The sequence below is a fragment of the Magnolia sinica genome, chromosome 6 (assembly GCF_029962835.1).
Source record: "Magnolia sinica isolate HGM2019 chromosome 6, MsV1, whole genome shotgun sequence".
Classification (NCBI taxonomy): Eukaryota; Viridiplantae; Streptophyta; class Magnoliopsida; order Magnoliales; family Magnoliaceae; genus Magnolia; species Magnolia sinica.
Genome location: NC_080578.1, coordinates 12695709 through 12722287, shown reverse-complemented (window position 1 = coordinate 12722287; position 26579 = coordinate 12695709). Strand labels below are relative to the sequence as shown.

The following is a 26579-nucleotide window of genomic DNA, read 5'->3' as shown; positions in this document are numbered from 1 at the left end:
TAGCCTCTGAATCCAGTACTCCTCCACCTTAAACCAGCTTCCTTTTAGGCTCTCAGGGATTCCTTTTCGGCTCTTCAGGCTTCTGAGGCTAATAACATTGTACCATCTAATAGCTGGGGCAATGTTACCAACTCCAACTGCGATCCCCTGAGAAATTAAGATTAATTCAATTGACCACTTATAGTCAGATTGCCCGCTGCAGAAGTCCGACGACGATGAAGTAAATGCTCTGATTAAAGCTTCCAATAAAATCAGCGCACTGAGGAGGCAGAAAACTCCCGAGGCAATGCAAGTAACCGAGCGTCCCAAACCATACTAAGGACAAGAAGAATGGGCCATCATCCAATACCAGTCTCTTTCAATTTATCAACGTGGAACACCTCAGCCTTGTCCACTTCTTCATCTAAAGCCAGTTTATGCTTCTTATCATATTGTTGTTCCAGCTGCTGCTGTTTATGCTTCTTCTTATATTGGTGTTCCAGCAGCTGCTTGGTTGTTGGAATTGTTAAAGCAGAAGAAACCAAGATCGCAAGCAAAACTATCATGAAAAACATGATTATGATGTGTTCAGGTAAGAAAGCATAGATCGCACCGGTACCCATTTGAATACCAATGTTAACAACCATGGTGATCACGAGAATAACCAAGGCAAGAACGTTTGAGAACAATCCAGAGTCCTCCATAGTTCCTAGAGAGGGCATGAAGTTGCCCATTGCAGTGCAAATAAGGATCGTGCCACTGAGCTTGGTAATTTGTTCTTCACCGCGTGGCATGGATGTGCTCAGATCCACGGGCAGTTTTGTGGCAATGGCTAAGAGGGTCAAGGAAGCAGCGTTGAGTGAGAAAAACTTGCATGGGAACCAGAGCTTCCGGCGACGGAATCCATGAAAGGCGTCGATTGCCATGGCAAGCAAGCACAAAAGTGAAGCTACAGCTATGTACAAGCCGATCCATGGCAATGGTTCGCTGAAGTTCTCGCTGTCAAGCTCACCAGTGGCACTGCAGCCATGCAGCCCCATCTATTCTCTTGTTATGCTGTCACTTGCTTGTGTTCTTCTTGTCCTTCTGAAAGATAACCATGAATTTACCAGTAAGGTGAGAATGTAGAAAAGCATAGTGAAAACAAAAGGGATGCCATCAAGAAGCAGTACAACCGTGTGTTCTTCTTGTTAGTTCACAAAAGAAAACCCGAAATGCGCTTGCCTCAGCTCGCTGCTGCAATTGCCAAATGGCCGTGTGGGTTGGTCCTAAGAGGCCGTGTGCTTTTGTCTGGTTGTTTGGTATTTGTAAGGTGAGAATGGCGTCAAATTCAGAGCTGATCCCGGCAAAAATTCAAAGATTAGCCGAAGGCAATGATAGGAGAAAGTTAGGAAGAGATTACAGCCTAGAAGATGAGAGAGGAATATTACAAAGCTTAGAAGATGAGAGACGAGTTTTTTGTTTTTTTTCTTTGCCACACTAGTGTATCAATGTATATCAAGAGACTTTAACACTCCAACACTCCCCTGCACGTGCAGAGTTAGGGATATGCATGACGTTTTGCATTTTTTTAACTCCGCAAGGGAACATACTAGGTAAGGGTGGAGGAACACTAAACTCATTTTAAATGATGAAAATGTCAAACAACCAGTTGCTCTAAAAGCTTGAGCTGAATTCATTTTAAATGATGAAAATGTCAAACAACTGGTTGCTCTAAAAGCTCGAGCCGCTAGAGGACGAGGGACAACACCGCAAGGGAAGATACTGGGTAAGGGTGGAGGAACACTCAACTCACATAATAAACAAGCCAGATTGAGGGATATTTGCTGCTCCCAGGATTCCAACACTTAACCATTGGCTCTGATATCATGTTAAACAAGCTCTGATATCATGTTAAACAACCAGTTGCTCTAAAAGCTCAAGCCGTCCTTCCGTTACAAGATGGGTGTATAACAGGATGGACCTATTGTTTCAAGCCATATGGCTCACTTGAATTTTGGATCTACCTCAATCTTTTGCCCACCCCTAAAATGAGCTGGTTAAAATAAGGACCAGGATGGATATCTCAAAATTATCAGTGGGCTTCATGACCTTTTCAACAGTCATATTGAGAGAGAGGTTGTTTCAATGGTGGCATTCAATGCAAACTGTTTCAAGCCATGTAGCTCAATTGAGTTTTGGATTTGTTTCATTTTTGGGCCCACTCCCTCAGTGATCTAGTGAAACTGGTGGATAGGGTGGATTATCGAAAACATCACGTTGGGCCCCACGCTCAGTTTCAATACCACTGTTTACTTATGTATGATTGCATGATGATGTATGTGTTTTATCCAGGCTGTCCATATGTTTTGCCCCCTCATTTTAGGGCATGAGCCACAAATCAGGCTGATCCAAAGTTCAAGTGCACCACGCCATAAAAAACAGTGGGAATAATGGCATCACCATTGAAACCTACCCAAGGACCATAACGATGTTTTTTGAGAAATCTACTGCACCCATCCATCTTAGTGTTAGTGGGTGGGCCCAAAAATGAGTGAGTCCAAAACTCAAGTGGGCCGCAAGGAGTGAAACAGTGGAGAGGAAATGCCAACCATTGAAATCTTCCCGGAGTCCATATTTGATTATATGCCATTCAAACAGGTCATAAAGTCATTCCCACTAGAATGAACTAAAAAAATTCAAATATAATAGCCTGATCCAAAACTTCTGTGGGCCCACGACTGCCCCACGAATGTTTCTATCATTGTTGTTTAATACCAACTATTTTGTGCTATGTGGCCCACTTGAGTGTTGGATCTGCCTGATATTTTAGCCCACCACCAAAATTTATGTGGCGAAAATGGTGGATGGGTTGGATTTCTCAAAAACATTACAGCTAACCCCACAACTTTTTCAGCCAGAACGAGTTCCACAGCTGGCATTCAATACTGATTGTTTCCCACCGTGTGGCCCACTTGAGTGTTGTATCTACCTGATTTTGCTCCAACCCCCTAAAATTGTGTGGCTAAAATGGTTGATGGATTGAATTTCTCAAAATCATCATGGTGGACCCCACGACTTTTCACAGAGAGGGTTCAATGGCTAGCATTTAATATCATTTGTTCCTGCCATGTAGCCCACTTAAGTGTTGGTTCTACTTGAATTTTGTGACCACACCTAAATTTATATATGTGAGTAGAATGATAGACGGATTGAATTTCTCAAAAACATCACAGTGGGGGCCCACGACTTTTTTAACTGGCCATGATTGCAATCCAAAGAGAGTTCAATGCTTGGCATTCAATACTCTGGCCGTGCGGCACAATTGAGTTTTACACCTACTAATATTTTGTCTCACACCCTATCACGAGTAATTTTATTCCATGAGAATCTCCACCTTGTAATTGAATAAAATTACTAAATTATCCTATATATTTTTTCTTTAAAAGGTGATAAAGTTGAGAATTGTGAGGTACACATGGTATGTGTATGATATCCAACCTGCCTAATATATGTACCCCACTATGATGACCACTCAAAAAGAATCATAAGATGGGCTACACATGAATTTGGATGTTTTTGAATGGTGTATACTATATTCTATGGTGTGGTCCACCTTCTAGTTAGATCTGCTAGAATTTTCACTTGTGTAATCTTCATGATTGGATGCATATGTTGGATAGATTGGATGCCATACAAGTAGATTGCAGTGCCCACAATTTTGACCTCATCACTTCTTAAAAATTGACTAATGAGGGCAATTTTGTAATTTCATCCATCATAATGGAATCCACCCCCGTTTATTTTTTCTTGACAAAGTGGAGAATTCAAATTTATGGGATTCATGTGATATGTGTCTGACATCTAACCCATCCAACAGATGAACAGATAATGCTAACAAAAAATCGGGCCAATCAAATCATCAGATAGGATACAATTAAACTTAAATATTTTGAGTGGTGTATACTATTTTTTATAGATTGGCCCACCTTATGATTGGATCTGCCAATTTTTTGTTCATTTAATAATCATGCCAGGGCATGTACTTCCATCCCTCAAAAAGCACATCCACATAATTCTTAATTGTCTGGTAGCTGTTTGGTAAAATCCAAATCATAGAGGAATTTTGCCCGTGATAAACCCTTGCAAACTATTTGGGCCCGACATACTGTTCTACCGGCCGGGCAGGGGTTCGTCCCGGTCTGGATTTTGAACTGTTTCAGGCTGGGCTGTTTGGCAGAACCTATTTAAAATTCTGAATTTGGCAGGCCCAAGCCCGACCCATTGACACCCACATGTACAAGGTCCAAGGCCCAACTGACTTTTGAATTTTAAGCCTGAGCCAGCCAATTGACAGACTAATCTTAAACACTTGAATCAGTGGCCCAAAGCTGGGAGGGTAAGGAAAAAATACAGAAGTTCAACCTAAAAAGTTACAACCAATGAAATGTTAAGATGTTCTGTTTATTGCGAGTTTAAACAGGGAATGATCATCTGTGGGCCCAACTGTGATGTTTGTTTGGAATTCTAACAAAACTGTGAATCTGGTGTGCCTCTTCATAATCAGCGTACATCCTAAGAATTATTCTAATCCAAAATTATGATGGAACGCACCGCAGCCACAGGTAGTGATGTGCAATCATACCTAAAGACCTATATGCTCACGTGGTGGGCCCACCTGAGTTTTGGAAGCAGATTGCATGGTGTGCTGTACACCACCGACCTCCATGGTGTGTTGAAGCCACCAAGTTCTGTGAGCCCACCATGATGTATGTGTTATATCCACACCATTATCCATGAACCCCAAATTGAGGTAGCTCCAAACCTTAAGTGGACTACACAAAAAGCAATGGGAACACACACAGTTGAAAGTTGAAACCTTCTTGGGGCCCACCATGATATTTATTTGCAATCTAACCTACTAATTAGGTCACATGGGAGCACAAAATAATATCTTGATCAAAAACTTCCGTGAACCTCTAAAGTTTTCAAGGGTAGGCTCCCCACTACTTTGTGTGGAATTTGTCCACATGGGCTTTAGAATTAACGATTTTTGGGTTCATGCTCTAAAATGATTTGGCAAAATGGATGGACAGTTTGAATATAACACAAATTATAATGGGCCCACATAACTTAGTGTGGTTGACACACTGGGGATATTGATGGTGTGTGCCACTCCACGCAATCTGCCCCTCACAGTTTTGATGTGGAAATTTAGATTCATCCAAGTTTGGGTGCGGATTAGCTACTACCCCATCACACCTGGTCCATAGCTCTAAGTGGTAGACTAAGTGAAAGATACCTCGTTTCAACACTGAGGTCTTGGCATCGATCTCTAGTGGGGGTGGCTAACAGTGAGTGTGAACTGGCAGTGGGGTGTACGAACCAGCTAATAGAAGAACAAAAAAAAAACAAAAAAACAAAAAAAAGCTACTACCCTATTGATCGAGGCCCCACTGTGGTATTTATTTGCCATCCAACCTGTTCATAAGTTCACGTAAGAAGGGAAATCATAAATATAAGCACGACAACTTCCATGCCCCCGACAAGTTTTCAATGGTGAGCTTTCAATACCCATTGCATTCTGTGGTGTGGCCCACTTGAGCCTTCAATCTACCTCTTATTTTAGTTCAAGCCCTAAAATGATCTGTCAAAATGGATAGACCATGCGGATAAATACATGCGCATTACGGTGAGCCTAAGCCCCTGACAGGACCATCCGTCTCTAGTTAGTTCTTAGTGGGGTATTATTCAATCCGTGCCCTCCAAATTGAACAAAGTTGGACGCAGATTGCTTACCATCGAACTTCTTGCGGTTGTAAGCTAGTGGGTCGACTGTGATGTTTGTGAGAAAGGATGCCGATTGGGTAGTGGTCGGTACTCTGTGGGCCCCATTATGATGTGTGTATTCCATCCATACTGTCCATCCGTTTTTCCGATCATTTTGTAGTATGAACCTAAAAAATGGGGTAGATCCAAATCTCAAGTGGACCACATCATAGAAAACAATGTTGATTGAACGCTCACCATTAAAAATTTATTGGGGCCACAAAAGTTTTGAATATTTTTTCCACTTCATCTAGGTCTGTATGACCTATACGTTACAGTGGGCCCCAAGTGGATTTTAACCGTGGACATTCAATCACTGCTGTTTTCCTACAGTGTGGTCCACTTGAGTTATAGTGAATTTCTAACAAAAGGAAGCGTATTGAGTAAACTCTGTGGGGCTCAGAGTGGTTTCTATATTCTAGCCACTCCTTACATCCATTTTAAAAGATAATTTTAGGGCTTAGAACCAAAAATTAAGTATATCAAAAGATCAAGTGGGCCACACCACAGAAAACAGTGTGAATTGAATCTCAACCGTTGAAAATTTCTTGGGGTCCACATAAGTTTTCGATCAATCTGATATTTTCTTTTTCCCTTCATCCATGTCTTTGTGATCTTATGAACAGGTTAGATGACAAATAAACATCACTTTGGACTCTAGAGAGGTTTCAACGGTGAAAATTATTATTCCCACTGTTTCCTATGATATGGTCTACTTGCTTTAGAAATGATTCAATTTTGGTATCAACCGTTAAAATGAGCTGAAAAAACGGATGGACGGCGTGGATATAGCACATCCATTAACAGTGGGACCAACAGAGTTACTAAGTACGATAAAGGCAAACTGAGTAACTCAGTACGCAATCCGAATTCCGAACAAAACATCACGGTGGACCCAACCCAGCTTCCGACCGAAATAACTGCAGACAGTATCGATCCATGGCATCGGGTCGCTGAATTTCTGATCGTGGAGCTCGCCAGTAGAGCTGCAGCCATGCAGCCCCATCAATTCTCTTTATTATTCTTTAGCTTTGCATGTTTTCTTCCTGTCCTTTTGAAAGATAACCATGAATTTCTTACTGAAGTGGGTATGTAGAAAAACAGGGTATAAAGGAAAGGGATACTACAAAGAAGCAACACAAAGATGCGTTTTTCTTGTCAGTTGAGAGAAGAATACCTTGAAATTCTCTTCCCCCAGCTAGATGGGCAAACTCTCTCCAACTATCACACTTCCTCTACTTGCGGAAAAGCTCTGCTCGCAGAACGCTTTTGAATTCTGATATCACTGAAGCCTAATCCCAGGAGACCTGCTTAAGGCTCGCTGCTTCAATAGCCAAAAGACCTTGTGGGTTAGTCCTAAGAGGTCGAGGCCAGAACGGCGTCAGATTCGGAGATGATCCTGGCGAACATATGAAGGTTTGGCCGGAGATGATGATCGAAGGAAGTTAGGAAGAGATCAGAGCTTGGAAGATGAAAGAGAGAGAGAGAATTAGGAAAATTTTAGAACACGGAATATGAGAGAGAGAAATGGGGTATGCGTTGGAGCTTGGAAGACGAAGGGGCATGATTAGAGAGAGAGAGAGAGTGTGTGTGTGTGTGTGTGTGTGTGTGTGGAGTGAGGAGGTTTTTCGAATGTTATGTAGGATTTTTTTGGGGAAATTTCCCCCGGTTTTCTCGGGAATCAAGTGTACTAAATTACCCTTATATTTTTTTCCTCTAAAGAGCAATAAAGTTGAGAATTGTAGGGTTGATGTTGTATGTGTATGACATCAAATCCAATCCGTCCAACATATGCAGCTCACCATGATGATCACTGATAAAATAAAAAATAAAAAAATCTGGTCACTTGAATCATCAGATCGGCTATGCTCGAATTTAGATTTTTTTGAGTGATGTATATTATTTTCTATGGTGTGGTCCACCTTCTTGTGTGATCTATAAAAGTTTTCATTCATCTGAATCTTAATTATAGGATTCATCAGTTGGATGGGTTGGATGCTACTTAAGGCCCAAAATTCTCCACTTCATCACTTTTTATTGAAGTATTTGATGAAGGTTATTTTGTAATTTCATTGCTCAAAAGCTTCCACACACTTTCTATTTTATAAAATTTTGAATCTCCCACCATTTTCCGGTAATAATTCTTCTTAAGATAAAATTACCCTGCACAGCCTAATCCGCCGGTCCTTGAATTTTAAGCTTGAACCCATGCCCAGGCCTGATACTCCATTCCAAGCCCGACTAGAGTCGTACCAGCTCAGCCAACTGACAACCTTTCATTTTAACACGTCAATCAATGGCCCACAACTATCGACGGTTCAACCAAATAAGTTGCAACCAGTAAAGTTGTTAGAATCTTCCATTTATGCAAGGTTTAAATATGGAATGATTACATGTGGGCCCATCTGTAAATTGTGAATACGGTGTGCCTCTTCATGTGCAGGGTACATCCCAGAATTTTCCTAGTCCAAAACTAGAGTGGGATCATGCACCACAGCCACAGGTTGAGATGTATAAACACAGCTAAAGGCGTTGACGTGGTGGTGCCACCTAAGTTTTGGAACTGCCTTAATTTTATTTTTATTTTTTCAAGTGTAAAATGTACATTTATCCTAGTTGAGTATAATCATTGGACGTGGATTGCCTGCAACCTAACTTTCCAGCAGTGTGGGAAGCTAAGTGGGGCCACCATGGTATTTGTGAGAAACATACCTCAGGAAACAGTGGGGATAAAATATTTATCATTGAGAACTTTTTGGAAATTTGAGTTTTGAATTCAGTTGATATTTGTATATTCCCTTCATCTAACATCACGTGGCCTTATGAATGGGTTGGGTGGCAAATAAGAAGTTTCATTGGTAAGCATTCAATCCCACTGTTTCTTGTAGAGTGGGCTGCTTGAGCTTTGAATCTACCTTATTTTTTAGCTCATGCCATAAAATGAGCTATCAAAGTGGAAGGATGGTGCGGACAAAACACATACATCATGGTGGGGCCACGGTGCTTGACACCAGCTACTGTTCTGCAAGCCAGATAGCATCCCAGGATTATATTTGTATTTCCAGCCTAATCAATAAGATGGATGGCTAATAAACATCACAGTGAGCCTTAAAAAATTTTAATGGCGGCATTCACCATTTCATGTGTCATGGTATACTTTAGATTTAGATGGGTCTCATTTTTTTGGCTCATTTCTAAAATGAGCAGGTAAAACAGGTGAAACGGGTGGATAGGTGGCCCCACGAGCTTGCTTGTATCAAAGATTATGATGCGTGTGTTTTATCCACATCATCCATCTATTTTACTAACTCCTTTCAAAACATGAGCATATAATGATACATGGTCACTGCCACACAAAAACAATGTTAATTAAATGTCCATCATTAAAATCTTCACAAGGCCATTATAATAAGTATTTCTCATCCCATCCCTTGGTAAGGTCAAACAGATCTAGATGAATAGAAAATACTAATATCAGCTTCATTCCAAACTTCGGTGCACTTTAATAAAATTTTAACAATAAGCATTCAATTCTTACGGCGGGCTCATACAGAGGTTCGTATTTGCTTCATTTTTGGGCTCGTGTTGTAAAAATGGAGGGATGTGTGGGCGAGTGTTTTTGGAGGGATGGTATGGATAAATATATCCCGGTAGGCCTTACAATGCTTTAACACCCGGTCACCACCCGAAGTGGATTGGCTGGTGTACCACACACTATATAGATGTTGTAGGTACGTATCCTGCGAAGACGAGCACTGCTGCTCCTCGGGCTCTAAGTTGTAGAGATGGTTTAAAGGAGATCAAAGTTACAAGGGCACCACAGTGATGTATTTATTATAGCTACCCTATTCATTTATTTTTAGAGATAATTTTAGAGCATTATCCAAAAAAATGAATCATATCCAAAGATCATCTGGACCACACTACAAATGTCAGTGGAGATAATGATTTTCACCATTAAAAAAATCACAAGGCTCACAATAACATTTATTTTCCATCCAATCGGTTCACTTGATAGTTATACATGTCTTGTTTTTCGTCTCAACCCTTAAGACGAGGTCGCCAAATGAAGGATAGTTTGAACATAACACATACCTTATGAGCAGACCCACAAATCACAGCAGCTGTATAGGTGGTGTCAGATACACCAGCCAATCCGCTTCCTGGGTCACCGGCCAAAGCACGTCGCGGATCACCGGCCAAAGCACGTCCTTTCTGTTCGCCTTAACATGAATAGAATGATTCTCTGCAGAGTAAAGGGAGATTCTTTTCGTACGTTAGGGAAGATTTTCGACGAGGAAGCGGATTGGCTGGTGCAACGTGTTAACATCATTTGTGAATCTTGTCACGAGGTATGTGTTATATCTAAACCGTCCATCCATTTGGTAAGATCATCTTAAGGCTTGAGACGAAAAATATATTAGAAATAACCATTAAGTGGACCACACTGCAAAAAGCAGTGGAGGATTGAATGTATACCATTGAAACCTTTTTTGGGGTCACAGAAGTTATATGTCCATTCATACATTTTCTCATATCAATTTAGGATGTTGTTCCAAAACTCAAGGAGATCCAAATCTCAGGTGGATCACACCACGGAAAACAATGATAGTCGAATACCCACCATTTTAGGATGGTGTCTTCCCAGTTCGTGGTTTGAATGTAAAGAACGGATGGAATTTTACCCATCGTTATTATATGCTTGGCAATTTGGATTAATTCAAGGCCTTCCTCTACCCCTTGTGTATTCTCGAGGAACGCACTCCCTTCATCAAGGGTGCAACTTCGTTTAGCTGAAGAATTAGTGCCTATTTGGGTTGGTTTTAAAGACTCAATTCTTCATATATCCTTCCATCCTGCACTTTCTTTCAACCTTCACACCATTCCTTAATGTTGAGATTGGTGGAAAACATATTGGAGAAGATATCCTTCGTCGATGAGGGTGTACATCGAGTCCAACCGAGTCAAGTTGGCCTCAGCTCGACTCGGCTCGGCCACTAGCTGACCTCAGCTCGAACTTGGCTCTACTTGGTCCTCAAGCCTGGCTGGCCAGCTTGGTTCAGTTCGTTCCGCAGCTTGGGCCAGTTCAAGCCGAGTTCGCCGATGCAGCATTTTCACAAACACATGAACTGCACCTTCAAATTCTCACTGAATGTAAAACACCAGTAGTAGTTTTACAGGTATTTCATCAAATACCTTGTAAGCAACATTAAAATTAAGAAAAAAAAAAAAAAAGAGATTTGTTTTGATGAAACATACCTTCATTGTCACTAGCCGACACTTCGTTGAGTCATTTCATCAAACACTTGGTGAGCAACATCAGAGAAAACCCGAGTCGAGCTGGGTTCAAGCTATATATTGAACCGAGTCAAGTTGAGCTAGGGCCAGTTCGAACTCAGCTCGAACTCATTTTTGAGCTCTAAAAACCAGCTCGACTCGGATTGAACTCATCTTCAAACCGAGCCGATTCGAGCTTTTTCGAGGCGAGTCAAGCGAGTTGACTGAGCTAGCTCGATTCATGTACACCCCTAATCGTCGATCACAATTGAGTGTAACTGCCTTTTTTCACCACTTCCTCATCGAGTAAAGACATCCTCCAATCGAGGTTCGAGCTCTACCTTTCAGTCGATCGTTCAAAGTCATCATTCTCTTGTTGTGATCACTCAGATGTCTCATCCTCTGTAAGCTCCGCCAGCCTTAAGGGCATCTCGGTCACCTCGGCTTCAATAGATTGTGATGTTCCATCCCCGAACAGTCATGTTTCCTAGTCAACTTCCATTTTGGTGGCGAGGGCCAAGAAAGGGAAATCGTCAATCGAGGTGCCTTCGTCTGATGTTGGTAATAGTACGATCAAGTAGGCCTGTCCTCTAAGCGGTATCTCTAAGGATCGGCAACCTACTTAGAACGTTGAGGTAGAGATTGTTGGATGCCCAACTTCTCCCTTCACTTTATCGTGCAAAGGTGTGACTGATTTTTCTTTTGGCAAAGGTATCTAATCGAATAAGTCTTTTGCTTCAACTGTCACATTCTTTTACCTAATATTATCTATTACCTATAAACTATAGAGATCTATACAAATTGAGCAAAAGAGATCACTTACGTGGCCTACCCAAACTAAAAAAGATTAAAAAAAAAGTTTATGGCACATGTTAAATTGGCAAGCAAATTAAGAGTAGTCATAAGAAAGTGAACTCCTTAGCCAGCCAGACCTCTTGAACTTCTCCATATGGATTTAGTCGGACCAACTAGAACAGAGAGTAGAGGCGGAAAGAAATATTTTCTGGTTGTAGTTGATGACTGCACTAGATATACTTGGGTAGCCTTTCTAAGAGAAAAATCAGATACTCTTGATGAAGTCTGAAAATTTTTAAAACGTATCCAAATTGAAAAAGAGTTATCTGTGGTCTCGATCTCTTGATCCTTTAGAAGAGCATTGCATTTTGGTCAATCAATAGTTCACCTGCCCTTTTAGCAGTATCCTTGAAAGAGGACAGGACTCCATAAAAGGCATCAATGAGCATGTAGACTAATGCTCCTTCTCTCCAAAAAGCTCTTACTTTGGCAACTGTTCCAGCATTGCCCGCTGAATAGCCTACTTTCTTGGTTGCAACTGTCGAAGGGCCAGTTGGTCATAAAGTTTGTGTTAGAGAGAAAATCCTAAACTACATGATACCATGTAATTTCGATTTTTAGGTCATCCCATCAATATCTTTTATTCTTGAGTCCTAAAAGAAATTATATAAATGCGAATGATGTCTTCGACCCTGCTTGCTTTTCCCCTAGTCTATTCATGGAGATGACTATGAGGTTTTTAGTTCCAACCTTCCTAGAAGCGTTATTCTAAAGTTGGCGCCTTCCTTACAAGATGATAGGCCTTAAGATGAAGATGGCAACCTGGTGCGATGTAACATTCTGAATTTTTGTTATTTTAGATTACTAAAAATCCTATATATATATATATATATATATATATATATATATCATTTAAATCCCATGCATGAAGATTTAACTGCCTTGATGAGTAATGCATTCTAGATGCGATGCACACTATAGTAATACAAAAAGCCACACGAGGACTATATTACTACGTTTATCTTAATACCAACTACAAACAGAATGATGATCTGCTTTCATTCTCTAGGTTTGTGATTCAAATTCCTTCACAATGGATGAAGGCAATTCACCTAAAGTTAAACTAGACATTATCAAGAGAAGAAGGGAGAGTTGGAGTTTTTCTCTGCTTGCTTAAACGCCACAAACCAAAACATTTACAGCAACTGCCTGAATATTCATCTTCCAATGCACAACAACATTTCCCATGAAGCTGTTTTGGAAGATGAAATGCTCTGTATATTTTCTAGGAACATTAAGTGTTAGAAGTTCCTAGTAGGGGCAGTTTTGTCTTTTCACCTTACATTCAAATGCCTATAAATGGGCATCATCTTGTATATCCAGTTGTAGCAAGCAAGTGAATAACAAGCAAAGCAACAAGTGTGAGAAATGCAGTGTTGAGGGTCTAATATTGCATATTAGACCCCAGTTATTACCTGCTTATACGAATAGGATACTGTTTAATGCCCTATTTTAATCGTGTTTGTGTCCCAAGATGAATTTACGAGCGTGGACTGAAAAAGGGTACTAAAAGCATATATTTAATATTTTGAAGTCACCAAGACAAGGGACGGATCCCAAGGGACCAAGATCGAAGAAATTACATACCAAAGATTCGAGAAAATCAGGCCACTCAGCTTAAACGGGCCCGAAAATCGTCTAGAATGCAAGATCACAAGGTTTTCACCATCTGTTTGGCTTGAAAATTTATATATGTACTGAGGACCATAAATTAACAGTACACGTAAAATTTCAGACATTGGATCTTTGTAGAAGTGGCCCGGGACAGATCAGCCCCTAAAATCCTGATTTGGGGCCCACTAGATCTCTGGGTTGCCTCATCTTCGGTCTCAACACCTTAAATTATATGGAAAACCATATGGAAGGAGGAGATTTTGTACTTACATCATTATGAGCCCCACTTGTGCACTGCATGAGCACAGTGTGCATGTGCACCAGCTGTGCATCCATGCACCCCAAATCGGTTAGCGGGCGCTGACCGACAACAATCCAAGAACTTTTAAAACGCAACAACGTTAACATTGTTCGGCGTCGGGCCTGCTCAGTGGGCCCCACTAATCATGTAATTTGAAGATCTGGACCGTCCATTAGGTTTCCAAAGGCCGTATCATTCAAGCCTAGCTGACAAAATTTCAGAATATAGCGTGGATCGAATTTCAATCATCTAAAAGCAAGACGGGCGGCAGAGTAGAAAACCACGTGGGCCATACCGAATATATCCCAAAATCAGCCAATTCAAACTGGTTTTCTGTTTTGCATTCAGTAGACGGAGTGGATTTTTCAACCGTCACTGATCATGGGCCCACCGACTTTCACAGTGCAATGCGACGCAAGCTCTGTTTCGCAAATAGAGCTACGGTCGATCCATGTGGGCCACCATCGTTGATCGGATGGCTAATCCAGACCATCCATCTTGAAGATCGTCCAAAACCGTCCAGAGGGGCGTTGTTTTAACCACTTTTTATGGATGCTAGGAGGACCAGCGGGAGCGACTTTTCAGGCTTTCACGGAAAACGTGTGCATGGGCGTGAAAGGAGTGCGTAACTCCTTACACACTCCACTCGTCCGATTTCCACGGACTCCAGCTGCAGACCGACCTCTTCACCGCCTCATCAGTCGTTTATAAAAGAGAGAGAGGAAGAAAGAGGAGGGGCATTCAATCCATTCTTTGGACGTGAGCACAAGAGAGTAGTTTAGAATTTTCTTTTTTTTTTCCTTTTCTTAATTTTGGAGAGCTCTAGCCTCATTATGTTGGGCTAAACTTCTTAGCCAAGGCTAAGAGGTGAAGCTTGTAGTGTGATGAAATTGGTTTTACTGCTTTGATTCATGTTACTTGAACTTTCTTTTATTATAGTTTGATTAATAGGAATGCTTTCGGTTTTTAATGGTTTGTTGTGACTTAAATTACAATGGATTTGCGATATCTTTGAGCATGTTCTTAGCATTATAGGGTTTATAAATTTGGGAGCCCTGTTGTTCACCATTGTCTCCTGGGCATGGTTGGATGACGGAATCCTTCCTAACATTTATACGTCCTTTAGATTGGATGTGGATTAGTTTAATTTTGTTGTTTGCTTTGTCTCGTGGGCATGGTTTTGTGATGGAATCAACTCTAATTCTCATACCTTTCATCTCTTTGAAAACTAGATCAAAAGAAGTTCAGATTGAGTTTAGTGATATATGTTCCAATTGGATGAAGATGGGACTCGAAGTCCAATTGAGTTCTTGAATCAAGCGTAGATCTCCCTGATTGCTACAAGTGGATCCTTGGCACCCTAGTTCCCTACCTTTGAATTTCACGAGTTTTAGTTAAATAAATTCACAATTATATCCTTCCTTTTACCTGATTTAGATTTCATCTTATCCTAGTTCTAGTTCGAGTTATTTTCAGATTACGTACAAGGTTCAGTCCCTTTGGATTCGACCTCGGTCTCACCGAGATTATTACTACATCACAACCCTATACTTGGGGTGTGAACATGTAGCAGCAGCAAAACAGTTTAAAATAAAAAATTCTGTTTTCTTCCTTCCTTCTTACAAAATTAGATTTTTCTTAGTTGTGGTAAGGCTTTGTAAAGCCAAGAAAAATCTGTTATCTTGAAGCAAAGAGAAAATCTGGCTGGCTTATACAGCCAACAATTTGATTTTCTTTTTCTTCTTTAGTGAAATTTAATAACTCCATTTATAAAGATTAATATGGTTTTGGTGGGCTGGTAACATTTTTTTTTTTTTTAACAGAAGATTTTTAAAAAAAATCTGTTTTAAAAAAATAATTAGATTTCTGTTTCATCCCTCTCTTCCTTCATTAAAAATAAAAAAATAAAAATCAACCATTCCTTCTTTAAAAAATAGAAAAAGATGACCAGCACAATCCAGCCGCAGGTTCCTGAGTTGTTAAAGGACAACTATGAAAAGTGGTGCATCCAAATGAAGGCGTTGTTCAGGTCACAAGAACTATGGGAGATCGTCACCGATGGGTATGTAGAACCCACTATGGAGGAAGAAGCCGCCTTTACCAACAAAGAAAAAATCGCTCTCAAAAATCAAATGAAGAGAGACAACAAGGCTTTATTCCTCCTCCATCAAGGGTTAGATGAATCAACCTCTAAAAAAATTGCCGAAGCAACATTAAGCAAGTAAGCTTAGGATACCCTTGGCATCATCTTCATGGGTGTTGATCGAGTGAAGCGGGTTCGCCTTCAAACACTAAGAGCCGAGTTCGAAGCGGCGCACATGAAGGAAAGTGAAAGTATCTCTGACTACTTCCCATATCTAATTGTTATTATTAACAATTTAAAAAGAAATGGTGAAAAATTTGAAGACATCCGTGTCATGAAAAAGGCACTGCGATCTCTCACAACTAAGTTTGAGCATGTGGTTGTGGCGATCGAAGAATCAAATGACTTGAAAAAACTATTCATTGAAGAGTTGATGGGATCGTTGCAAGTGCATGAGCAACGAATGCAAAAGAATGCAGGAACAATGCTTGAACATGCCTTAGAGTCTAAGATGACTTTAAACGAACAAAGAGGTGGCCATACACATCGTGGGAGCTGTAGCACTAACAATCGTGCAAGAGGAAGAGGGCATAGATATAATCCAAGCAATCCACAAAATCAACAAAAATTTACCAATTTTCGTGGTAGAGGAAATGGTAGAGGCCGATCCGCATGCGGTCGCGAAAATATGAGAAATATTCAATGCCGAAATTGCAACAAATTCAACTATTATGCCTCGGATTGTTGGAGCAAGCTGGTGGATCACAATGAATGTTCACTCCCCAAGTATAGGGTTGTGATGTAGTAATAAACTCAGTGAGACCGAGGTCGAATCCACAAGGACTGAAACCTGTACGTAATTCGAAAATAACCAGAACTAGAATTAGAATAAGATAAAATCTAAATCAGGTGAATCTGAGAAATAATGGTGAAATAGTAAACTAAAATATGTAAAATTCAGAGGTAGAGAACTAGGGATTCAGAGGATCCACTTGTAGAGATCAGGAAGATCTACGCTTGATTCATGAACTCAACTGGACTTTGAGTCCCATCTTCATCCAGTTGGAAGGTATATCACTAAAGCACGATCTGAACTTCCTTTGATCTAGTTTTCAAAGAGATGAAAGGTATAAGAATTAGATATGATTCCATCACAAATCCATGCCCATGAGACAAGGTAAACAATAAAACTAAACCAATCCACAACCAATCAGAAGATATATGAATGTTAGGAAGGATTCCATCATCCAACCATGTCCAAGGGGCAATGGTGAACAACAGGGCTTCCTAACTGCATAATCACAATAAGGGAATAGACATACTCAAAGCCATCGCAGATATATTGTAATTTAAGTCACAATACATCATTAAAAACTGAAAGCATTCCATAAAATCAACTAGCATCAAAAACAGTTCAACATGAATCAAAGCCGTAGGAGTACTTCCATCACGCCACAAGCTTCACCTCTTAGCCCTAGCTAAGAGGTTTAGCCTGACATAATTAGGCTAAAACTCTCAAAAATCACAAGGAAAAGAACAATAAATAAAAACTCTAAAAATTCTCTTTGTTTCTCTCTCTCTCCCTTGACTTCAAGCACTCCCTAGAAAATTGAATCCCCTTCTCTCTTCTCTCTTCGAATCCCCTTCTCTCTTCTCTCTTCTCTCTTTATAACAGCTGTGAAAGGGCAGTGGAGAGGAGTGTGTAGAGACGTCGGTGCGCGTGGAGAGATTTCACAACAACAACCAGTTTGCGCAGGTCCTGTTTACATAGCAACTGAGGCGGCACTAACTCCTCACTTTCCTTTCTTCTTTCCCACATAACCAACGTCCCTAAGGACTTTCTTAGACGACGTCCAGGATGGACGGTTCAGATCGGACATCCGATCATCGCTGGTGGGCCAGGATGATTTGGAACGTTCGATTTTTTCGGACTGCGAAACAAAGCAGCGTAGTTGATGCTCTGACGACGGTGGGCCCCTTTATCGGCTTCGAATAATAAATTCACTCCGTTTATTGTAATCCTCTCGAAAAACCAGTAAGAAATGGATGGTTTCAGATTGGATTCGGTGTGGCACACAAGATCTTTTGTGCTACCGTCGATTGTCCATTTGAACGGTTGAATTTCGATACACGTTGTTTCCCAAAATTCCGTCACCTAGACTTTGGTAAGTGGGCCTGTTAGATTCCAATAAACAGTCCAGATCATACATTTGGATGATGGTTGGGGTCCACTAGAGAAACTCAATCGGACTAGGACCGTCCCTGACGTGTTTTGGCAAGTTTCTAAAGAAGCATCGGTCAGCACATGCTAACCGATTTCTTGATTTTTGGTGCTTGTCCAGTGCATGTGTGCTATGCATACACACCATGTAAAATGGGTCCCATATTGATGTGTAAGAAGAATCCGCTCCATCCATTCCTTTCCTCATCTCATTTAACACGTTGAGACCAAGATTGAAGCATATCCAGATATCCGGTGGGCCCAAAATCGGTGGTTTATAGGCTGATCTATCCACTGGGTCACTTCCACAGGGATCGAACGCTTGAAATTCGACATGTACGGTTAATTTATGGTCCTCAAGCCATGTATGGAGTTTCGAGCCAAGCAGATGGTGGGAACCCTGTGATCTTGCATTCTAGACCAATTTCGGGCCACTTGAGCTTCAATTTCTCGATTTTCTCGGATCTCTGGCATGTAAATCCATCAATATCAATTCCCTGGGGTCCGTCCCTTGCCTTGGTGGCTTCGGAATGTCAATTCCATACATTCAGCATCATTTTCAGTCCAAGCTTCCTATATTCACCTTGCACCACAACACGATTAAAATAAGACATTAAGCAATATCATGTTCGTAAAAGCAGGTAATAACTGGGGTCTGATATGCAATATTTGACCCTTAACAATGAACAATCCAACTATGTTGAAGCATCGAGTCATGACCAAGAAGACTCCACAGTGCTCCTTGCACAAGAGAAGAGTTGTGATCGATCGGATGTATGATATCTCAACACAGGTGCAAGCAATCATATATGCGGGAACAAAAGCCTATTTAAGGAACTTACAGAAGGAGTTCATGGTGATGTGACATTTGGTGACTCATCAAAAATGCCGGTGAAAGGTAAAGGCAAAATCAAAATCTTTTAGAAGAATGTGTTCCTCTGCTATGACTCCTTCAAGTTTTAATAATTTCAATTTGAGGAAGATAATAATCATCACTGAGGTTTTTAATAATTACTATCTTTAATAATTATATATAAATTACTATTATATATATATATATATATATATATATATATATATATATATATATATATATATATATTTATATATAAATAACGCCGGTGAAAGGTAAAGACAAAATCAAAATCTTTCAGAAGAATGGTGTTCCTCCTTTCTAATGGCTATCGTGATATATATATATATATATATATATATATATATATATATATATATATATATATATATATATATATATATATATATATATATATATATATATATATTACTATTTTTAATAATTTCAATTTTTGGAATTTTACTATTTTGAGTACTTACGAAATAGGATTTTATTTTTCTTTATTAATGGTGTATCGGAGAAATCATACAAATTACACAACTGTCAATAAAAATATTAGAGTTTTCTCTTTTTTCTTGTGGATTCAAGATTTTGCCTACTTGAGAAAGATAATAATCATCATTTTTACTTTTTCATGATCTTCCCAGCGTCAAATTAAAGGCTAGGGACATATATATGCCTGAAGAGTACGTTCGATGCTCACGTTAATGCTCGAGTCCAAACCCTCGAGAGACAACTGTACTTGAAATTCAAAGAAAGCACATCGTTAGTTAGCATATCACGAAGATGCTCAAACTAGCCAACTAGCCAACGAATTAACACTAATTGGACATGCCAAGGAGGACGTTATTAATGACATCATATTTTATTAATGCCATCCTCCTACCACATACACATAAGTATGATAGGTTCATTGATAACTATAATGTGATAGAGTTCAAATATAATGAGAAAAAGCTCCACATGCAATTCATCCTCTATGAGGCCAACAATCTGATATGTCAAAAAGGGGCGCATGGTGCAACTGGCTGAGGGCTCCTCTGCTAGCAAATCCAATTCTCACAAGCGTCTGAGGGCCACTAGAGTGGCTCATTGGTGCTCGAACTATCCAATAAATTAGAATTAATTGAATAAATGCCGAAGAGGAGGAAACCATCATTAATGCCATCATCTTGTCATTAACATCTATGTATGATATGTTCATTTACAATTTCAATATGATTGAGCTCAAATATGACAAGAAAATTAAGTTCCACACACAATTGATCCTTTATGAGGCCAATAATTTGAGACATAAAAATGGAAATGTAGTGCAGTTGGCTGAGGGTTCCTCTACTTGAAAGTCCAATTCTCATTTCCATCCATTTTGCCAGCTCATTTCCTCAATGTTTCTTATGGTGTGGCCCACTATAGTTTTAGATCTCCCTCACATTTATGCCCATGCCCTACAATAAGCTGGCTTTATTTGTGGACGACATTTTTAAGTCACAAAGCAATGGTGTGGATGGCCTATGGGATATCGAAACTGTGCATATGGGTCTAAGATAGTAGTTTAAAGAGAAGTCTAATTAATATAAACTTTTGAGTATAATGCCTTGGACTACAATATTCAATTATTTCTGTTCATGAAAATTTGGTTCAGTCAATGAGATCACTAGTACCTGGGTTGCATTGTGCATTCAAAGATTTATTATAATTTCTAAAAATAATCCCCCCACCATATATGTATGCAATACTTGGTACTTTTAAGTGGGGAGACTTATTCCCAATCACAGAACGATCAATTGTTCATCTTCACTGCCGTTGAATTGAATTTATAATGTGAAGTGAAAGTTTATTTCTCTTTGACCTACATCTTTAGGACGTTAATAAGTTGGAAAATGAAACCTTCTGGTTATCATTTTTTTTCCCCTTTTTGAATTCAGATCTTTGCCATAAAAAGGAAAAACCTGTTTATTGTAATGTGAATGGAGCACATCATCACAGACTGCATTTAATGCAACAGTGCTGAGAATGTAAGTGATGATGTGGACCAATCACAGTGCAGGAAAATAGGAAAAATCTGTTTGTGACAAGCAGAGGATCTGGATTTTTTTTTTTTTGCTTTTTTGGAATTCATTTTTCGTTTAAATCCCAAGCATGAAGATTTAACTGCATTGATGAGTAATGCATTCTAAATATGATAAGCAGGATAATAATACAAAAAACCACACGAGAACTGTATTACTACCTACTGTCTGAAAGATGATATATATGTTTTCATACAGGTCCTTCAAATACCTTCTCAATTGATAAAGGCAATTCACCTGAAGTTAAGGTAAACATTTTCAAGAGGAGGGAGAGGAGGGAAAGATGGAGGTTCTCCCTGCTTTCAAGAACGCCATTGGTCAATATCTGCTATCTGAGAAGCATTCAAATCTGAGAACTTATGCTCACTTAAAATTTTCAGAATAGTTCCAGCTTCACCGAGAATATACACCATATCCCTGGTTCTTTCTTCCCTCACTTCAATGCCGCAGTAGTAACATTCCATGGATATCACACGAGGCAGGTTGGTAAGGCAAGCCCCCAATATATCAGCAATGGTTGTTTGTGACCATTTGAATAAGGTGTCAGGATTCCCAACCTTGTTTTTGTGGTCCTGCAGAATAGTCTCACAAATCCGGTACATCGAATTGGCCGCCAATACCATTGTAGGCCATTCACGGTGACTTTTCTCTCCCTCGCCCCCAGCTTTGAACTTATCAATGATTTCCTTTCCAATATCTGCAAGTTTTCTGATTAACTTTACAGGCCATTCACGGTGTCTTGTCTCTCTGATGCTCCTATCTGTGAAGGTCTCAACACTTTCCTTTCCTAGATTTGCAAGTTTTCGGATTATCTTTTCTGCTTGTTTTTCTTCAGTGACCAATTTGTGGAGATCCTTGTCAAGAAGCCATTGATCATAAATATCAATGTGAAACCAGACTATATCCGCTGCCTCCCTCATTCTACTCACCCATTGGCATCCAGGTTCTCTTCTATCCGCCTTACATACCTGAGGCCTTCATCTACGGCATGCCGTAATAATCTGATTATATTTTTGTCAATGTAGGGAAGTGCAATGGCGATGGCGATGCTTGTGAGTGTAACTAGAGGCAGAGCCCAACAGTTTGGATTCTTCTCCCCAATTGGTGGAACCTGGTCGCAATCCAACTCAGCCACACCTTTGAAACCTTCTGATGAAGATGATTTTAGAAGTTCAATCAGATGAGTAGGTTCGTGTTTCTTGCCCCTCTCAATCCATTGCTCTGTGTCTCCGCGGCCGCTTTTCATGATCAGATGGACCAAGTCTTCTTCCCCTTTCAGATGCAACACAAAACCCTGCAAGTTCTCTGACTCCGATCTGATGGATTCTGAATCCTTCCCATGTCGCTTCCAGCAGGAGAAGAGTCTACTAAGCCAACTCACTGGCAGTATAGAAGCCAGCCCAACGAACTTGCAGACTACTACTACTGCAATTTGCACTCCGATACAGGCATCCAGAATTAGATTTTTTGAGACATGGTTGATTTTTCTAAACCGCCTGCTACTAATGCTGAATGGTAAAAGGCTTTCTTTCCATTCTGTCAGGCTCTCAAACCAGTACTCCTCTACCTTAAACTCATCTCTGCTTCTTCTTCGACTCTCTGGGCTTCTGAAGCTAATAGCATTGAACCATCTAATAGCTGGGGCAATGGTAACAACTCCAACTGCAATCGCCTGAGAAATTAAAATCAATTTACTTGACCACGTATAGTCGGATTCCCCCTTGCAGAAGTGCAAGGATGAGGATCTAACTGAAGCTTCCAATGAAATCAGTGCACTGAGGAGGCAGAAAGCTCCTGAAGCAGTGCAAGTAGCCAAGCGTCCTAGAACGTACTGAGGACTACTAGTATGAGCCAACATCCAATACTTTTTTACAGCCTCTTTCGATTTATCAACGTTGGATGCCTCAGCATTGTCCACTCCATCAGAAACCAGTACTTGCTTCTTATCATACTGTTTTTCCAGCAGCTGCTTGGCTGTTGGAACTGTTAAAGAGGAAGAAACCAAGACCACAAGCAAAATGATCATGAAAAACAAGATTACAGTGTGTTCGGGTAAGAAAGCATAGATCACACCAGTACCCATTTGAATAGAGACATTAACGACGACGGTGATCACGAAAATAGCCAAGGCGAAAACATTTGAGAGCATTTCAGAGTCCTCCATAGTTCCTAGAGAGGTCATGAAGTTGCCCATTGTAGTGCAAATCAGGATGCTGCCACTGAGCTTGGCAAGCTGTTCTTCACGGCGTGGCATGGATGTGTTCAGATCCACAGGCAGTTTTGTAGCAATGGATAAGAAGGTTAAGGAAGTGAAGTTAAGCGAGAAGAACTTGCAAGGGAACCAGAGCTTCCGCTGACAGAACCCATAAAAGGTGTCGATTGCCATGAAAAGCGCACACACCAGTGAACCTCCAGCTATGTAGAGGCCGATCCATCGGCTGGCTGAATTTCTCCTCGTTGAGCTGGCCAGTGGCGTTGCAGCCATGCAGCCCCATCTTTTCTCTTTATTATTCTTTCGCTTGCTTGTGTTCTTCTTGTCCTTTTGAAAGATAACCATGAATTTCTTACTGAAGTATGTAGAAAAGCAGAGTGAAAACAAAAGGGATGACATCAAGAAGCAACATAAAAGAGGAATACCTTGAAATGTTCTTCCCCCAGCTAGACGGCCAAAGTCCCTCCAACTCCCGCACTTCTCTAAAAATCTCTGCTCGCAGAACGCCTTTGAATTATGTTCTCATTAAAGCTCAATCCAGCACTAAGGAGGTGACTCTTTTCTAAGTGTCTCGCAAGAGGAAGATTTGCTATTGTCCAATTCCTTTCTTTTCATAAACACCACATGATGCTAATGTGCTTTGCTTGCTAAGGCAGTTGTTAGATACTGATGTCTGATTTAAAGTACTAGCATCATGAAGATGTTCTCTGCCTTTTCATACATAATTGTTTGTCCTGAGAAAACCGAATATATGTTGGTGTTAACTTTTCTTGAATGGTAAGGAACATGGAAATTCTGCAAATGGTGAAATGCATGTAGCTAGATCCACACCATCCAAATAGACATTTCGACAGAAAATTGACATTTTGAAAAAGAAAATTAAGTTGTTAAAAGAATTTGATAATGATTAGAAAAATGAGATTTAAAAAATGCTGAGATTTTGATTAAAAAAAAAAATTTAACATTTTGAAAAACAAAATTGATATGTTTTTTTTTTTAAATAATTGTGATTTTGAAAAAATATATAAGTTTAGAAGTTTGGAAAAAAATGACAATGTTTGAGAAATTTTGAGATTTCGAAATTTTTTTAGATTAAAAAAAATTTATTAGTTTAAAAATTTTTGTGATTTTGAAAAACAGAAAGTTTGAAAAAGAAATAACAATGTTGGAGAAATTTTGAGATCTTGAAAAGAATTGAGATTGAAAAAAAAAAACTGAGATGTTGAAAAACTAATATTATAGCCCAAGTATGATAAAGTGTAATTACAAGAATAGAGTATAATGATGAGATTGATCAATTTCTATGATCAGGCCATTATAAAGTTGATTTGAATGGTCGGATATGTTTGGAATGTGCTAATTAGGATAGAACAAAATTCAGCTCAATCTAACATGAAATGAATTAGATCCATCCAAAACACATTTTAAATGTGTATGATTAGTTTGTCTAGATATAAACAGATTTTAGGAACAGAAGAACGGGATTGATATACATAAAATACATCAATTTGGCTCACACGGTTATTTATCACTATTTCTATTAGTATGGCCCACTTGTGATTTGGAGCTTCACAATTTTTGGGATCACTTCCTAAAATAAGATGGGAAAACATATGGACAGTGTGGATTTACAAAAAATACATCAAGGTGGCCCCTACAAGATTAGGTAACACCCATTAAGGGAGAGTGGATTAGGTGCGGCCCCGACCTCACCCAACACAATGCGGCCCTGACAGTGGGGCCCACCTTGATGATGTGTTGTATATCCATGTCGTCCATTTGTTTCTCCAGCCCATTTTTGGGTAGGGTATTAAAAAATTGTGCAGATTTAAATCTTAGGTGGACCACACCATCGAAAAGAGTCGTAATATAGTTCCTCACCATTAAAAATTACAAAGGACCCATCGTAAGGTTTTAGTAGTGTTTATTTGCAATCCAACTTGTTGATAATGTCAAGAAGATCTGGATGAAGGGAAATTACAAAGATCAAATTGATCCAAAATTTTGCTTGCAAAAGGTTTTTAATGGTTATTCATCAATGTTTTGATCAGTATGGCCCACTTGAGATTTGGATCTTCTTATGATTTGGAATCACAAGCTAAAATATAATGGATAAACATATGGATGGTGTGGATATAGAGAAAATACATCAAGGTGGGCCGTACACAATTAGAATAACACCCATGAAGGTGTTACTAAGTAATAGCTAATCTGCTCCCATTCCCGACCCAAACGCAGATTATCTATTGAACCCAACAATAGCAAGTTTCGCTATTGATGTAACATTACCACATTTTTTGGGCCCCTCCATGATGAGAATGTGTGCTCTTTGAGCAGGTTGTTGCTGTAAAACAATTGGATAGAGATGGTCTCCAAGGAAATAAGAATTTTTTTTTGTGGATGTTCACATTGGAAGACCATTTCCATGGTAAGATGGCAATGCTATCATGCTTCATTTTTGGATATCAATTATATATTAAGTTTAGTTTGCTATTCAGACCAGCTGAGCATCCAAATACACCCAAAATTTATATTTGGTCGTTTTTTGAATTTTGTGAATGAGGTTCTTATTAAAGAATCTTGTGAATTCTTCAAAAAACAAGAAATACAACCATGTTCTTTTATTACAGAAATTTTAGCAACGGACCAAATCTGTTGCAAAGTTCTAAACAAGTCAAAAATGAACAACAGATTTGAAGTCCGTTGCTTTTCTTAAGAGCAGCTACAGACTGCATCCGTCACCAAAATTTATAATGACAAACAATTCATGTGGGTTTTTCCATAGTTCAGCAACGGATTTTTAATTTTTGCAGGATCCATCGCTTGTTTACGACGGACTGAAACTGTCGCACTTTCGCGACGGATCCCATTCTTCAAATTGACGCAGTAAACTGCGACCGATCAAGACCGCCGTTAATTCCGTTTTGCGACGGACCTAATCCATCACAAATTCACGATTTTGGCAGTTTCTTGATTTATTTATATTTTTGAAATTTTAAAAAAAAAAAACCATGAAATCATTTATGATGAACAATTTGATCTGTGATTCAATACAATTCTACCCTTGTTATGATTTGCCATATGAAAATGATTTTGACAACATTGCCTAAGAAGTTTTTAATGGTGGGCGCTTAATCACTACTGTTTCATGTTTCATGTGGTGCGGTCTAACTAAGATTTGGATTTACTTCAATTTTTTTTGCTCTCCTTGAAATGGATGGCAAAACATGTGGGCCCGATGTTCAGGGCCGCACCATGTTGTCAAAGATTGCAGCCATTGGATTACATTGAGGCAATAGTCGAG

General features: G+C 39.6%; 2 protein-coding genes across 3 annotated transcripts; both read right to left on the bottom strand.

The window, feature by feature from the left end:
* Positions 1-314: 314 nt before the first annotated feature.
* LOC131248308 (uncharacterized) lies at positions 315-7370 on the bottom strand. 2 transcript variants are annotated; one of them, XM_058248546.1, is made up of 2 exons: positions 6965-7370; positions 315-1315 (listed from the first exon to the last, which is right to left on the bottom strand). In XM_058248546.1, exon 2 carries the CDS (start codon positions 1017-1019, stop codon positions 339-341), a length of 681 nt encoding a protein of 226 aa, XP_058104529.1. In that variant the 5' UTR covers positions 1020-1315; positions 6965-7370; the 3' UTR covers positions 315-338. The 2 variants fall into 2 exon arrangements, with proteins under 2 accessions (XP_058104529.1, XP_058104528.1); XM_058248545.1 differs by having other exon boundaries at positions 315-1065.
* Positions 7371-21988: 14618 nt separating this feature from the next.
* On the bottom strand, positions 21989-23620 carry LOC131249492 (uncharacterized). The gene has a single exon (XM_058250303.1). The coding sequence runs from the start codon at positions 23618-23620 to the stop codon at positions 21989-21991; it is 1632 nt and encodes a 543-aa protein (XP_058106286.1).
* Between the last annotated feature and the right edge of the window lie 2959 nt (positions 23621-26579).

Coding starts and splice junctions, on each gene's coding strand:
- LOC131248308 (XM_058248546.1), bottom strand. CDS start 1,019: ATGGGGCTGCATGGCTGCAGTGCCACTGGTGAGCTTGACAGCGAGAAC.
- LOC131249492 (XM_058250303.1), bottom strand. CDS start 23,620: ATGGTTATCTTTCAAAAGGACAAGAAGAACACAAGCAAGCGAAAGAAT.